Source organism: Crocodylus siamensis, chromosome 8, assembly GCF_052110815.1.
Source record: "Crocodylus siamensis isolate JL-2025a chromosome 8, ASM5211081v1, whole genome shotgun sequence".
In the NCBI taxonomy this organism is placed as follows: Eukaryota; Metazoa; Chordata; order Crocodylia; family Crocodylidae; genus Crocodylus; species Crocodylus siamensis.
The window spans coordinates 10,829,585-10,845,458 of NC_143402.1; the positions used below are offsets into that span (position 1 = coordinate 10,829,585).

The 15,874-nt window shown below is 44.8% G+C and overlaps 1 protein-coding gene across 3 annotated transcripts; it reads right to left on the reverse strand.

Moving 5' to 3' along the window:
* Nucleotides 1–427: 427 nt before the first annotated feature.
* On the reverse strand, nt 428–15,756 carry STEEP1 (STING1 ER exit protein 1). 3 transcript variants are annotated; one of them, XM_090059330.1, is made up of 7 exons: nt 15,596–15,756; nt 7,597–7,714; nt 7,097–7,138; nt 5,668–5,806; nt 5,170–5,259; nt 2,337–2,429; nt 428–1,558 (listed from the first exon to the last, which is right to left on the reverse strand). In XM_090059330.1, exons 1-7 carry the CDS (start codon nt 15,750–15,752, stop codon nt 1,496–1,498), a joined length of 702 nt encoding a protein of 233 aa, XP_089915456.1. In that variant the 5' UTR covers nt 15,753–15,756; the 3' UTR covers nt 428–1,495. The 3 variants fall into 3 exon arrangements, with proteins under 3 accessions (XP_089915456.1, XP_089915457.1, XP_089915458.1); XM_090059331.1 differs by lacking the exon at nt 15,596–15,756 and adding an exon at nt 8,611–8,770; XM_090059332.1 differs by lacking the exon at nt 15,596–15,756 and adding an exon at nt 8,481–8,620.
* Nucleotides 15,757–15,874: the final 118 nt, after the last annotated feature.

A 15,874-nucleotide genomic window follows, 5' to 3' on the forward strand; every position in this document is an offset into this window, starting at 1 on the left:
AATAGACATTGACAGCCTCTAAAACCCTGGCAACCTATTCTCCTGTAGCCCATAACACACCTCCTAGCCTACCTGGAGCACTCCCTACTGCTGATTCTCCCTTCAAGTAACTGAGAGTCTCTGCCTCTGTTACAGGTGGAATTTAAAAGGTATTGTGCTAAAGTCATAAACAGACAGAAGCAGTGAGAAGGGGCTTCAGGCTGTTCTATCAAATAAGAAAAGTAGCAGCAGAACAGACTTCTGTGATAAAGGTGCTCACTGTATAGATGGGGTCTTAACATTTGTCTTGTACAAAATATTAAATAGTAATTAAATTCTAAGCAAGCTTTTCCCCACCCACCTAATCTGATGTATGAATCCAGTTATTTTGGGCAATGAGTTCTCAAACAATAAAGATGGACATCAAATCCAAATTAAAAGGCAAGAATTCTTGTAGGTGCTGTCTTTTATTGGATCAACTGTATGGCTGCTATAGATAAAGGTATGCTTTTGGGTATCACAGTACTCTTCCACAGGCTTCTTGCCTGAGAGACTTTCATGTACCTCTTGGACCATCACCTCAATCCTATCATTGGAACTAAAATGGTTCATATAACTTAGTCAAGGTACCACTTTGTTAAAGAAACTGGTCTGTGGTGTTTGTTACGGTTGGGTTTTGTTTTCAGCAGTTTAAGGTAGAACTTCTGTTTGATACGCCTATAATACAGCTGTGCTGGCACAGGTACATTTAAGGAACTTTTTGACCATCACTCTTTCTCCAATTTAAAAAGCAGGTCAGCAGTTTGAGAAATAACAAGCCATGTGTACCCTGCAACTCCTGCCAGACATATCCAGCAAACATTTCTAAACACTTTTAGTATCCTAATACAGATTTGGCCAGAGACTTCCAGAAACATACTTCTTCTCTTTGGAGTTTTATAGTGCACCTGATGAGGTCTGTTCTGTGAAGATACCTGGTCTGTAACAATACTATAGAAATCCATATAGCTTATTGCCATTCTAGCTTGCTTATATTTCGACAGATTTGTTTTTGGGTTTTTTTCATTAGAGGGACATGACTTAGTTTTGTAAAGTTTTATTTTCTGTATAATTAGGTTTTTGCTTTATTTATGCGTCTAAAATATATGTACATCTGGAAACATCAAAAGATTGGTGCATACTTAAAAGTGCATGGATCGCCATATACAGCTGGGGGGGAGGGCTTTCCCCTGAAACAGACATTACCATAAATGTCAGGGTGTTAGAGACAAAACGCCTGAGCGTACACAGAAATGCAATTTGAAGAAAGTCCTTGAAGTCCTTTGTTATATTACACCACCTTAAATGAAAATACAGCCAAGAGCTGAGATAGCACCATCCCCCAAGTCAACTTCAATGTACGGCTCTTCTATGTATGTGCTTTGCTTCTGCAAGGTTGATTGAAGTCTCTGGTAGGTGGTTGTTCTGCCCCTCTAAGTGGGCAGCTGCCCAAGTGGTGACAAGAGGAGGTTTTTTCTTATTTGAACTGGTTATCAATTAGGGTTCCCTTCATCTTGGCTTTCTTGGCTTCCAGCTCAGCCTGATTAAAAGCAATTAGGACAGAATAAAGACTCTAGACAAGGCCAACGTCAACATGGGTAATTTTTCCCTCCAGTGCTTCACCGAAGAACAATTCTCTATTCTGCACATAGCTAGCGATGAATGTAACCACCTGCCTTCTCTGCAAAGTGGAAAACTTTTTCTCCAGTCTCTCCATTGGCTACCTCTGCTTCTGCAAACAAGTGCAGATTAAAGTCTTTGAAATCCTGGATGATCTAGTGCTACTTAGACATGAGACCACTTCACACCTTATATCCTGCACTGGCAAAATCACTTGCAATGTTCTTGCTGTTGATTCCTAGGACAACCTTTCCAGGATTAGCAACAGAGTTACCTCAGTGGCAGGTCCTTCTCTAGGTCTAGGACATGCGATACCTCCAACGGTTCATGCTAGAGCGTGGGTTTGGTAGGCTCGAGGACACAACATGTTCTACACTTATGTCAGACAAAAGCAAGATGTTGCTAGATAGCCCCACATTACCCGAGAAAGACCACAAGAACTGGATGGATTTTCTTTTAATTTTTACAGAGAATTTTCTCACCTGAAGCTAAAAAATTCCAAAGAAATAGTTTGGTCTGTTAAGCTTAAGCCAGTTCTCTCCCTAAAACTGCAAGGTGAACGTAAAACTAAGCCAGGATGCCTGAACACCCACAGTGAGGTTTTAAGATATACTTCTTAGGCTTACTATTAGCACAGGGATTCACACCACAAAGAATGCACTGTTGCAATGACAACGCACTGAAAACAAGAGACTCACCAGCTCCTGCAGCCTCCTCTTGCTCATGCCTTTCCGCTCCAGCTGCTTCTCAATCACTTTAGCATTCTGTGCATACGAGTCTGCAATTTCTCTCTGAAAACCATACAGCATCCTGTCAGTCTGTGGTCTATTGGTGCACTGACTAATTCAGGTGGTAAATGAGACACACAGGATCACCTTCCAGATCAGTAGCAACTGGAATATTCCTTACCTTCAGCCTGAACCTGTACAATGATCCCCTACAGTGTCCCACTGTGCTAGTGATAATTTTGTTCAATTACACAGTCCTCCTGGAGACACAGATCAACAGACACCTACACAATGATCACTCTGCCTGCCCTGAAATGCAGTCACCTCTAGAGTCAGTGTGGTAGAGGAGATATCTTTTATTAGACCAACTAAACAGTTGCAAAAAAATATCTTCTTTATTTTCAGGCTTTCGGGCACACATGCCCTTCCTCAGGCACAGGAGAATGCAAAGATTGTAAAATTTTTCCCAGAAAGAAATTAAAATTAATATTGTACAGGAGAGCTGGGGGGTGGTATAAGTTCTCCTGGCTGGAAAAAATCATTTTATGCACATTAGGTTCAGATGAAAGTTGGAGCAGTCTATTTACCTCAAAGCTGTCTCATCATCACCTCTAGCTTGCACCATGCCTGCTTTCTCAATGTGCTTAGTAATAATGGCTTAGAACAGGAAGTAGGAATGAGAATGCAAGTCACTGGGCCAGCTTTAGCTTTATCTAGGGCAGGCTTGTCCAACATGCAGCCCTCCAAGTTGTTTTCTGAGACCCGAGGTGCTGCAACGGGAAATGAAAGTAAATGCTGTACTTTCATTTCGGGGGTGGGGGGTGGTGGGAGGGGGTGATGTGAAGTGATACCGCTTCCCATGAGATCTCTGAATATGGCTCGCCAGCCCACTAGGTGATAAAAAGTTCATGATCCAGCCCTGGGTGATAAAAAGTTCATGATCCAATTCAAAAAGGTTGGACACCCCTGATCTAGGGTGACTAGACTCCCCCAGGCTGCAGGGAGTCAATGGTCAGTTAATGACCCAGTGTTCTTTACTTCATGAACACCTGTGAAGTAACACTTAGTGTTGGCAAGGTTTCCTATTTCACAGTTCCTGCCACTCTGCATCCCCACCCTGAGATGATCCTCTGAAATCCAGGACTGCCCCAGCCAATCCAAGACATATGGTCACCTTTGCCACCATCATCATTTCAGCCTATAATCACTTTCCAGCTGGCACAGGCAAAATGCCATCAGGAAAGGGCAAGGAAAGATGTGTATAATGAACAAAATCCCTTTTATTAGCATCACCATTCAGAGGAAGGTCTTCTAGGCTCAAGTATTCTGTTGTTGAAAAGCAGGCTAGCAAATCGCCTTGTTCATTTCAGTCAATCAACTGGATTGCAACAGGCAAACGAAAGGAGAAGAATGACAAGGAAGGGGGGAAATGAATGAGGTCACTACAGAGCAAGCCCAAAATAGCACAGCACAAGCTACCCTAGCATGGGTGGAACAGGCCCACTGCACAGCCTCTCTCAGGCTGAGGTATACTTCTGCTTGTTTTGCAGCAGGGTAGCATAGCCTGTGCAGAGGTCTACTTAAACATAGCTGGGCTGCTGCTAGGAGCTGAACTGATGCTACCAAGGTCCCTCTATTCTACACTGCAGTGTCAACAACCTCTAGACCCTCAAACTGCATCTACTGTGCAGAACCATCCCAGCACCTGGGCTAGATTTCTGCTGTCATATCCCATGTCCCTCAGTGACAGGTTAAACCTGCCCTCCTTCTGACTTCACCTGCAGAATGGCCGTTGTCATTCAGCATGGAGTTGATGTGACAGTGAAAGTGAAGCTATTCATTACGAAGGCGGCCAGTTCTGACAGCAAAGACAAACAGCATCTAACAGCCAAAACTCTGCATGAGAATATCTAAGAATCCAGCTTGCATATGGCAATGTGACTCGTAGCCTGCCTGACCAATTACCCTGTCTTTTCACTTCTTTCCTGTCCACTAAACAGGAAAGTGTCAATTTGGGTACCTTTCCCCAAATTATGGATCTTACTGCTTATACACCACAGCTTTTCCCAAAGGCTGGTGTCAGCACCTGGCAACCTGGTAGCCTAGAAGGAAGCTGGCAACTCTGTTCAAATGCTCCAGAGGTTTTGACCCCAAATACACAGCAACAGGGAGGAAAAAGTACAGTTTAGGTGCAATGAGAAGATTGAACCAGAGAAGCAAGAGCAACCTGACTTAATTAGCCTGTCTTCTTATTTCAGAATGGATGGGCTGCCAACCCAGCCTGAAATGAAACAAGAGCTATGTCTCCTAACTCAGGCTTAAACTGCCTTCAAGATAGGGTTGGAGTTTTTTCCTGTATGGACAGAAACAGGCTCAGGGGTACCACCCAGACCATAGTCCAGGGTAACAGTGCAGCAAAGACACAGCTCTGAAAAGCACAGAGGAAAAGGTAAGTCAAAGAATATACACGCTAAGTTGAGAGGACAACTCCTGCATACTAACTCAGTAGAGGAGATTATGTAAAAACAGTATAAAGGGTTTTTTTCTCCTTTAGCCTATCTCGGAATAACAGATACCCCTCACTAATACCAGTAGGATGCAAGAGCCCAGAGCAGAATTTCTACTGGATCCAGCGATGTACAGGTAGCCGGATACTACAGTGAAGAGCCCAGAGTAAATGCCTAAATAGATAAACGAGCATTCTGAATGTATTGCCATTCAACCAAGAAACCTCTGGAGAAGCTGCATTCAATGCCCCAACAGGACACCGCTTGCCAGCACTGGCAGGACAAAGGAAACTCACCGCCTCAATCTCCTCCTCCTCTTCATCAATGGTGGAAACTGTGACTGAACTGAACTTCCCCATGTCTTTGGTCCGTTTTGTCATCATCACCTAGGGGAAACAAAAAAGGTGTTGCTTTAGTTCAGCATGTATTTGTATCAACAATGACCCCAAAGCCTTGAAGCAGTGTTTAAACACAGCCGACTGAAGAGGGAAAATAAAATTCAAACATAAACCAGTCTGAAGCGCTTGGTGATTTAGACCAATGTTCTGAGAGATGCTGGGAGTCCTCCCTACTCCGCTTTCTCTCCCCTCCAGTTTCAAAGTTTCTGTGCTTTAAAAACCTCTGCCAAGGAAGACTAACTGCAGTCAATTCCACTTTTCCAAACAACCACAAGGGACCATCAGTGACTGAGCACAAGCCCAAACTATGCATTGGAGATGAAAAAGACTTACTAGGTCCACCTGCACCCCTTTGAAAGACACGGTTAACTTTGTAATTCATCAAAGCCAAATTACCTTTTTGGGAGGCTCCTGTTTCTGAGTATATATGTTTGTTTTCCCAAAGCCCTGGCCAAACTTGACAACGGCTCCATCAACGATGAAAGTAACTGGGGCATTCTTCTGCTGGTGCTGGTAAAAGAGCAGCAGTCCACACCTGAAAACAGCAGCGCACCTACTCGTGAGAAAACAGAAGCCTTTTCCTCCTGATTAGATGCTTTCAAAAACATCTTGCACTGCAAACCAGTCAACTGCCCATGTAGCCAATTAACCTGTGTGCTATACAGGACAAAAATGATCTTCAAGTAAATAACCAAGTAAATAATGCTCCCTTCTCGTCAGCACAGAGGTAAAAAAGGATCTTGAAGTCATTAGAGACTTCAGGATGAACATGGGCTGCCGATGCAGGGACGCAGTCAGGAAGGCTAACTGCACCTTGTCCTGCATCCACAGATGCATCTCAAGCAGCTCCATGGAGGTGATCCTCCCCCTCTATGTGGCACTGGTCAGGCCGCAGCTGGAGTACTGCGTCCAGTTCTAAGCGCCGCACTTCAGGAGGGATGCGGACAGCATGGAGAGGGTCCAGAGGAGGGTCACTCACAGAATCAGAGGGCAGCAGGGCAGGCCCTACAAGGAGAAGCTATGAGACCTGAACCTGTTCAGCCTTCACAAGAGAAGACTGAGAAGGGATCTGGTGGGTGTTTATAAACTGGCCAAGGGAGACAAGCAGGCAATGGGAGAGTCCCTGTTCCCCCAAGCACTACTGGGAGTAACAAGGAATAATAGCCATAAGTTGATGGAGAGCAGATTCAGGCTAGATATCAGAAGGCACTACTTCATAGTCAGGGCGGCTAGGATCTGGAACCAACTTCCAAGGGAAACGGTGCTCACTCCTACCCTGGGGGTCTTCAAAAGGAGGCTAGGTAGACACCTGGCCGGGGTCGTTTGACCCCAGTACTCTTTCCTGCCCATGGCAGGGGGTTGGACTCGATGATCTGCTCAGGTCCCTTCTGACCCTATCAACTATGAAACCATCAACCTAAGGATATTAAATCTACACCAAGCATTAGAAAAAAAAAGTCAATACTTGAAGGGTCACAGATTGAGGCTGAGACTGTCTTAGAATACTGTTTTTGTTTCCCCTCCTATCACGTGACCCACACCCTCCTTTTCAGTGTTACCAAATTAATAACGCAAGATTTAAAAGTGCAGTAAAGGCATGATACCTAGGAACACTGAAAGAGTCCAGTCTTGGCACTATGGCCCTGACTACTGCACATAGATGAAGGTTACAAAATGTTAATACCCCTACTACATGTTACAGAAGAAAAACATTATTTCTAAGCAATGGAGCTAACAATGGAAAGCAATAAATAAATACCAAACAATGATACACATTCAGATCTCTCCATACTGTACAGATAAGTTTTGCTCCAAAGTCACTTACTTTCCACACTTCTTCCTGTATTGCCGCTCAATACCTTCTGGTCTGGGGAAGAAAGAGAGAAAATGGGAAGGCATCTGACACGTGTGTAGATACTAACGAGAGAAGTGCATTAGAAATCCACAGAGCAAACAGAAAGGAGGCCAGACGTGCAGCCAGATAAGGGGTTTCAGCTTTGTTTGCCTTTTTGCCTCACTATTAGCAGATCTGTAGTCATAAAAGGGTGAGATGATATACAGTTTCTTCAGTCTGGACTCTACACCAGGTGGACATGGGACTGGGAAAGAATGGTTAATGGGGTGTCACTGAAGTGAGAGAGACTGAACAATACAAAGGTGTAGACCAGGGAAGCAGTGTTATGACCAAGGAAAAGATACCTTCTGTCTCTTCCCTTAAGACCCTATTCAATTTTTTTCTTCAAGAAAAACTCGCTATCTTGACTTTACCACTACTGTGAAACAGGAAGACAAGAGATCTACTTGTCTGGCATGAATGCTGCGTACCGTCTGAGATAAACGTTCTCCTCTTCCTCTGTGTTACAGAATTTATGGGCATGTTTCGCTGCGTCAATCACTCGAGCTCTGTCTCTGGGCCGCATGGGCAGCTTCTCCAGTTGACAGTCTGCAGAAGAAAGGATGGAGATGGTTGTAGTTTCATCTTCATTGACAGGGACAATATTCTAGTGGTTAGAAGGCCATTTTCTCGTCTTTATGAAGACCAAACATTGCCACACATTTGCACCCATCAGAATAATCAGGACAGTGACGTTACTCCATGAGGTTTCTCCACTGTTTCCTGGCGAGTTAAGTATTTAGCAGTTTACTAACCTGAGCCAAGTCTAGCTACTGAAACGTGCCTGGAAACCCACAACAGCATCCCTCTTGCCCATCCCCTTTAGCCAGACAGCATCAACGGGCTAGAAAGAAGCAGCTGGATTCACCACAAGACAGCACCAGGAAGGGATCTTCTCAGAGAGGAGGGGAAAAGAAAGGGTCCCAACACAGGGACTAGGTGCCAAGAATGGTAAAAAACCTTAACAACGTTAATCCTCAGCACTGCTGTGTGCCTTTGGCCCCCACCACATATTATGCATATCAGGCAATTAACAGGTGAACTGCACAATAAATGCAGGCCAGCCACACGTGCAAAGCAACTGCCACACCATAAAAATGACAGCGCAGCTTGGCAGTCACCAGAAAGCGAGGGCCCTGCCACACGTTCCAGTGAAAGCCGTTAGAAATGCTCAAAGCACAAACTTCACAGCAGGCTGTCACAGCCGGAGAGTCTTTTTTATCACCCGAGCCGACTTTGCACGTGTGCCTGGTCTCTGCTTATAGCAAGATCCCCACTCCCCGCCAACTCCTCAGTCGGTCTAACCAGAGATCACCTCTACCAAAGAGTCGGGCCCGCCACAGCAGTGGGGCGGCGCGGCCTCACGCGGTGCTGCAGGCCCCAGGGCTGGCGTCGACCCCGCTCTCGCTGAGGGCCCCGGCCCCGCCGCCCCTCCGGCCGCTCACCCAGCACCAGCACCATCTGCCCGCACAGGCAGTAGTAGACGTGCAGCGGCTTCTCGCCATCGTCGTACTCCTCACGGTCGCGGGTGTCGGAGCAGACCACCGAGCGCGACACCACCTTGGGCATGATGGCGGCGGGAGCGGGGCGGAGCTTCCGGAGGGGGCGGGGCCTCGTGCGGAGAGCGGGGCGGGGCTGCTTCGCGCGTGTCTTCCGGGCTCCGAGGTGCAGTGAGGTGGGGGCGGGGGGCGGCCGCCCTGCTGTGAGGTGGCTCCGGGAGTAGGCTTGCGTTTTGCCTGCTGGGTCGGCTCGGGTGGCAGACGGCCCGACACACGTGCGCAGCGTTTCAGACCCGACAGCAGGGCGGGTCCGGCCGTTAGGCGAACTAGGCGGTGGCCAAAATGTGGACGAAGTACACGGGGAACAAAATAACAGGCGTGACTTTCTGAAGAGCAGCCCTGGATGCCCACAGCTCCACCTTGCTCTAAGGCCTTGGGTTCGGTAAGGGGAGAAAGACCTCTGAAAAGATCTCGGAGGAAAGATCACTAGAGTCGCGACTCTGGCCTGTCCAGCTCTCAAGCGGACTTATGACGAGGGCATACCGCTGGCAGTGTCATCCTAAAAGATGAACCCCTAGTCCTAGATCAACTTACAGCTCGTGACACTGTCTTCTTACACCTTCCTTCTCTCTTCCAACCACGCTTTTTTAAATCTCAAGCACCCTAGATTTCATCCGTCGCGTTTAAGATTTCATCAAGAATATGAAAAGGGTGAAACAATCAATACCTTTTTTTTTTTTATTGTTTTATTGTTCATTTCAAATGTCAAATGAGTACATGCAAACTTTGGCAATGTGTAGGGGATGCATCCGCACCCCCTGAGCATGGCAGGGCACCTCCTGCAAAAAGGCACCGCCAACACTGCCAGAGGCACCTGTGGGTGGTCACCACTTGCCACCCCCCTTGCTGCCAACACTTCCAGTTGGCAATTGTTGCTGGCTGCCGTTGACTGCCAGCCAGTGCTTGCCACGCACCCCACATCAACAGTGCTATGGCTGCCTGCAGGAGCTCCCCGCTTACCGCTGGCAAACTCACGCTCCCACGGCACCTGTGGGAGCTTGCCGTGCCCCCCCCCCCAGCCACTGGGGGCAGGCAGCGTTCATGCACATAAAAGTTCATTCTAGACTTATTTTCCTCTATATTGGAAGTGGTGGGAGTGTTGAGATGCACAGTTTGTCTTGGGTGCCAATTACCCTTTGACTGGCCCTGCCCAAAAGGAAATAGGCTGCAAGACAAATCACCTAATAAATAAGGTACATCAGAGATGACCCTGGTGGCTCAAAATGCCAAGAAAAAAAGAAATGTAAATCGTGGAGGAAGAAGAAGAGAGCAGCCTCTTTTTCCAAAGGGCTGCAGTTGGATTTTCATGCTTACATCATCACCTCATGATCTGGGGAAATGCATCCAGCTGGAAAAAAAGAGAAATCCCACATTGCAAAGTTGGGGTTGTTATATAACAAAGTGCTTCACCTGGGTGCGTATTTGCCCACAAAAATCTTAGACCCCTGGTCTCTCAAACTGCTCCACCCAGAACCCTATTTAATCCACATACAACCCAGGGTTTTTATAGGTACGATAAATACTTGTTTTACTCTCATTTCAATTCAAGTTGAAAACTGCAATATGTGACGTAGGATTGAGAGGCTAACTTTATCTTGCTATCACAGGAAAGCTGTTGGAAATCAAATTCAAAACAGGGTGAAGCAGATGTAACATGTTGCATACTAATTTCCTTATCACCAAAAAGCTGGCAGGGTATCTTAATTAAGAAATATCCACCTATTTTGAGGGAGGCATGAGGAATTAATTCTTCTGGTACTTCTAGATGGTCATTTCTTAACATTATCATAGCCAAAGAATTCTATTAAGTTTGTCTGCAAATTGCTATTGCAGGGATTATTCCTTCTAACAGATGCAATATCTCTTCTCACAGCTAAATAAGCTATGCAGTAGTAATAAATGGTGAATCATGAAGGCAGAAACAAAATAGGATTTTAAAAGCAGTAAAAATCCAAAGGTTTATGGAGATGAGAAAGTTGTCTGTTTATTTCAACCCCAACCATTGCAACAAAAAAAGGCTTTAAATAGACCCATTAGACAAACCACAATGCAGAAATTAAACCTGCTCAGATGCAGAGCCTGGAATCTGTTATATGGCGGGCAGTAAAGAAGAGGGACAACTGTTCTTGTAGAAAATTGCTTGAAAGTTAAATTCCTTGTTTCTGGCTCATCCACTCATCTATCTCAGTTTAGGCTTTTATATAATACTCATCACCATGGTATCTACAGGCTTTCTGAGAAATAAACTGATACTGCTACCCAAAGCCTGACTACTGAGGCTGTGCGCAAGCAAGGACTGAGAGAAACCTCACTGTACAACATACAGGTAGATACTGTAGCTACAACACAACAGAGACTCCAGCCAATTCATTATAAGCAGATGTCTGGAGTAAAGAGGAGGTAGGGCCACTGCATCTACATATCCTTATATCCAGTAGTCTTGTAATAGTCCCAGGACTTCTTCCCTGTGATTCTTTTTGGGATCCTGACAATCCCTAATTCCACAGTGTGGTGGGCCCTATACTGAAATGTCAACCTGTGTAAACTTAAGCAACAAATCCTACACTATTATGCTCAGGTGTACCCTGAAACAGCTGAAATCCCTCTCCATGGATGCAGGGGTTTACCTGTGTGCATTACACTGTGGGAGTTCTTTGCACATTGTAGATCTTCTGTCATAGCTGGGCAATATGGATTTTATAGAAATGACTGAACAAGTTTTTTTGTTCATATAACCCTACTTTGTCATTTCCCATGAGCATTCTTCACCATTCTAAACATTCTGAATGCAAAGAATAGAACAAACCATTCTTGGCATTGCACATTCAACATATTCTTCAAGATATAAATGGAGTGCAAACAGCTGAGTGATAAAGTAAGAACAAAAAGTGATTTTACCCAATACTTATCTGGAAAAATCGAGGTATAAAAGCTGAATAATTTGGCAATTTCTTATTGACTTTTATCCCCTGCCAACTTGGAAATATGCTTCCTTATAAAAAGTGCCTATTGTATTAACTCTCGTAGAGTTAATACCGGTAATACGGTAATCTCCTATGCAGAATCAAATGCATTTCAAGTTCTATGAATCCAGAAGTACAGTGAGAAGTGTAAGAATCTGTGAAGTCCATTCCATCTAGTTGGGAGGCTTGGCACCTGGAAAGACTGAGCCATCAATCTGGGTCTGGGAATATGACCTACTTACTGTTTCTAATAGCATATATTAAATTAGATTCTGTAAAGTATTCCAGAAGGAGGCAATTTTAAAGGTTTAACTTGGTATGCATTTATTTGTAGAATAATTTATTATGCATCCATTACCATGGCTCCTGTACACAATATATACCTTAAATTATCTCCTAATATGGCTGTCATTGACTGGTTGTGGAACTAATTTAACCTCACTGAGACAGAAGGTAAAAGTCCATTCTTTGGATGTCCTATAAGATGCTAGAAGTGATTTCCAAGAAACTGGAGGTCATTTTTATTTTATTTTATTTTTTGTACATTGTGTCTGCTGCAACAGCTATTTATGGACTACTGTTATTTATACTTATATGAAACTTGGAAACATTCAGATACTGTAATCAGATACACTCTATTTTGAAGTTCAAGAGAACATAAGACATAGATTTTATGTCAACAAGAGTCATCAAAGGCTAACTTCAGACCTCATGTCACTAAATGCAAATTCATTCAATGAGTGTAGATGGACTTATTTGAGATCTGAATTTGGCATAAATAACTAAATTTTATCCAAATGGAGCCAAAATAATTTCCCTCCACAGTCAATAATAAATAGGTCCAATTAACTTAGTGTTGGGATTTCAGAGAGGAGTAGGACTGCAGGAGTCAGAGACTGAAGGAGGTGGCAGCCCTCCCTGAAAAATAGGGTGGGATTATGGCCCAGTGGTCTGACAAGCACCATTCAGCCAGGAGAAGTGAGTGAAATCACTCCTTGCTTACAATTCCTTATCTTTACAGTTATCAGCTATGATAATAAACACCTCCCAAGTCACTAGTACCTCTAGGGAGCTACAAGGCTGTGCCAAGCGGATTGCTCATTGTTTTTCAGTAAAGTAAGAGCCAAATGCTTAATTACAGATATCTAAATTAAATAGTTATAGTTTTCAGGCCCATTAAATCTATATGCTCTAGTATACCCTGTGCCACTTTGAAGTAAACCCAGGCCATTCAGATCACAGTTGAACACAGACAATTCAGACTCGTAATTTCCTAGAACTGAATCCTTGTAATGAAGATAAGGAAGGCTATACACCGTATACTAGAGACGACGCTCTTTTTCATCCCTCATTTATAGTCTGATGCAGATGTAACGAGAAGATGTACCATGCTCCTTTCTCCCCGTAACCAGGTAAGAAACTTACAGCTCTAACATAAGATTACAAAAGCTACTCTTGCCACTACAAGAAACTCCAGTTTACAACCAGATGAAAAAAAACATCCAGATACATTTAAAATTTCATGCTCAGATAAATCAGTTCAGAAGCCCTGGCACCCAAGCAGCTGTATAGAAGTCAGCCTGGCAATCCTAAAAGCATAAAAGAACTCACTTCCCATAAGCAAGAGCACCCATCTCCATTAAACTGTTAAAAAGCCTGATACTTACAGAATAAAACCTTGTTCTGTCTCCATAAATATAAACTCCTCTGCCTTCCTGACACAAGCAGGGGTAATGCCCCTGTAGCAGAAGGCGTCAAACATAGGGGTCAGAAAGTCCCATTCCAGCTGGAATCACATTATGTAGCAATAGGTGTGGAGCATCAGGATCAGCAGTCCCACAACAGTTGGACTTGGACAGACGGTCTCTGACTGTCAGCAGAAAATTGGGCTCTTGACATTCTGCCTCAAGGACAGATCTGATTAGCTGGAAGGATATTAGACAGTAAATGGGCCAGGAGGAAGTTCTAAGGTTCCTGTTTCTACAGGGGAACAACAGCATGGGTTATGTTGTCCTCCTGGCAAGAAGCAGTAGACCCTCTTCTCTAATGGCTGGCATCCTGATTGGATGTGATTCTAGGGGAAAGATAATGCCATTGACAAGGAATGCCTGTATCTCCTGTGTAGAGATTGCCAGGTTCACTAAACACAGACATACATGAATGAAAAGAACTAAAACAAGTTTCATTATGGAGCTGCATGCAAGCTCCTGCAGATCCCTTGGCTCTAACTAGAAAGTTTAACTGAGAGAACATTTCTCAATTCCCAACTTCTGTAGGCTAAGTAAGGGCTTGACTCTTAAGTTTTAAGTTCTGTCACAACGTAGAGGGAAAAAGGTCTCTGATGTGGAGGGAAGAGAGTATCTCCCTAAAGGAAACATGAAGAGCAAAAGAGCGAAATGACAAGTAAGTCAAGGGATCAAAGAGAAACATTGGTTTTCCAGACACAAGCCATTCAGGTAAAAAAAAATCCTCAAAGGGAGGCAAGAATGTCATTAATTTATTGTTAGAACACATATAGAAAGCAATTTTTCTGGGTGAAAATAATTAATGGGATACAGGTTTCAAAGAAACACCAGCCCAGGCAACACCTCAGCTTGCAGCATCTTCCCAGCGACATCACCAGTATCAGCCTACAATTCAGTAGACTTGAATATGACAAGGTCTTTTAATCTTCTCTCATAAAATAGGTTCACCAGTCCCTGCAATCTTAGTAATCCTTCTCTGTTCCTGCTCCAGTCTGAATTAATCTTTCTTCAACAAGCATGATCAGAATTTTACATCGTGTTCTAGATGATGTCTCACTGGTGCCTTGTTCAGCAGCTTTAATACTTTCCTTTATATCTACTGTACCAAGTCATACATCCTAAGATACCATTTCTCTTTTTCACAGCCATATCACATTGGTTCCTGACATCCCCCAATCTAATTTTGCCTGAATATGCCAGAATATGATATTGTGATCCTTTTCTGTACTGAGAATGTTTCGCCACCTTGTAACATTAACAAACGTAATTAGCAGAATGCTGGTATTTGTATCAAAGTGATTACTCTTACCTACTGTATGGGTAAAGAGAATGTCCTGTTAGGTAAAATGATTTGGGAGTTTACAAAAAGAAGAAAATGGAGCCTACTGTGAAAGGCAAATAATTAATTTCACTGGAAAAACTATTTAGCATGAGTCTCACTCGGAACATAATCTAGGACCTGCCTCTTACACATCATGACACACCCTCACCAGATGCACACAGAGGGAACAAAAGACTGTGAAGATTCACATCTGCACAATCACTGTTCCTGCATCTCTGATGTAGCGAGGTCTGGAAATTATTCAAATAACGCGTGTCTCGGGTTTCCAGCAGAGAACACAGGGGAGGCAGACATCCAAGTGCCCCACCCCTCCTGGTAGGAGGCCACTTCACCCTGAAGGAAAGTGAGGCTTTCCCCAGCCTCCTACTGCCATAAACACATCCTCCCTCAGATCGATAGCTGAGCAGGCAGCTTCTTTGTTCCTAATTGTCGGGTCGTGTTCCCCCTACAGCTGTATTCCAGTTGATAAATTGGAGAGGTTTCAGCAGAATGATTAAAACACTGGAAAACCTTGCGAAGACCCCAAGAGCTTGTCAGAGGGCTCAGGGGTGCCTTGATCCCAGTCTACAACTGCTAAGGCCTGCCTAAAACTTTGATCGTGGTTCTTTTCGATTGAGTAGACAAGAACAAAGTGGATCCAACAGCTGGAGGCTGAAACTCGGCAACTTTGGGCTAGAAACAAGGGGCGTGTTGTTGAGGGTGGCCTGGGGGGACAGGTCAGGGATAATAAAGTGGCTTGATTCCCGTGACTCATGGGGTGAAACTGCCCTCCACCCTTGCTCCCGCCCTACAGACTCTGAGCGCCCTTGTCCGGCCCTCACCTGGGGCAGCAGGTGACGAGGCCACGCCCCCAGCCCCGCCCCGGGCGGGAACAATGACAAGAACACGCCCTCTCCGCTGACGTCGGTGGTGTTGTCTCACTTCCTGCTGCCTCTCCTTCGCCGCGGCACTTGGTACATCCCGGATTCCTTTAGGCATCACCTCCCGCTTCGGCGCCGCGGTGGTAGGGTCCGGTCGGGTTCACTCGCATGCGGTTCCTCCTCCCCGCGGCAGTGGTACAGCCCGGGATTGCCCGGGAGGAGTGAGGCGCCGTCTCGGCC

What these genes read in the sequence shown, in the direction of transcription:
- STEEP1 (XM_090059330.1), bottom strand. Translation starts at nt 15,752, where the DNA reads ATGCCTAAAGGAATCCGGGATGTACCAAGTGCCGCGGCGAAGGAGAGG. An exon ending in TACAGGAAGAAGTGTGGAAA is followed by an intron (nt 5,807 to 7,096) that starts GTAAGTGACTTT and finishes TGCTGTTTTCAG; the next exon opens with GTGTGGACTGCTGCTCTTTT. An exon ending in AGGAGGAGGAGATTGAGGCG is followed by an intron (nt 2,430 to 5,169) that starts GTGAGTTTCCTT and finishes TATGGTTTTCAG; the next exon opens with AGAGAAATTGCAGACTCGTA.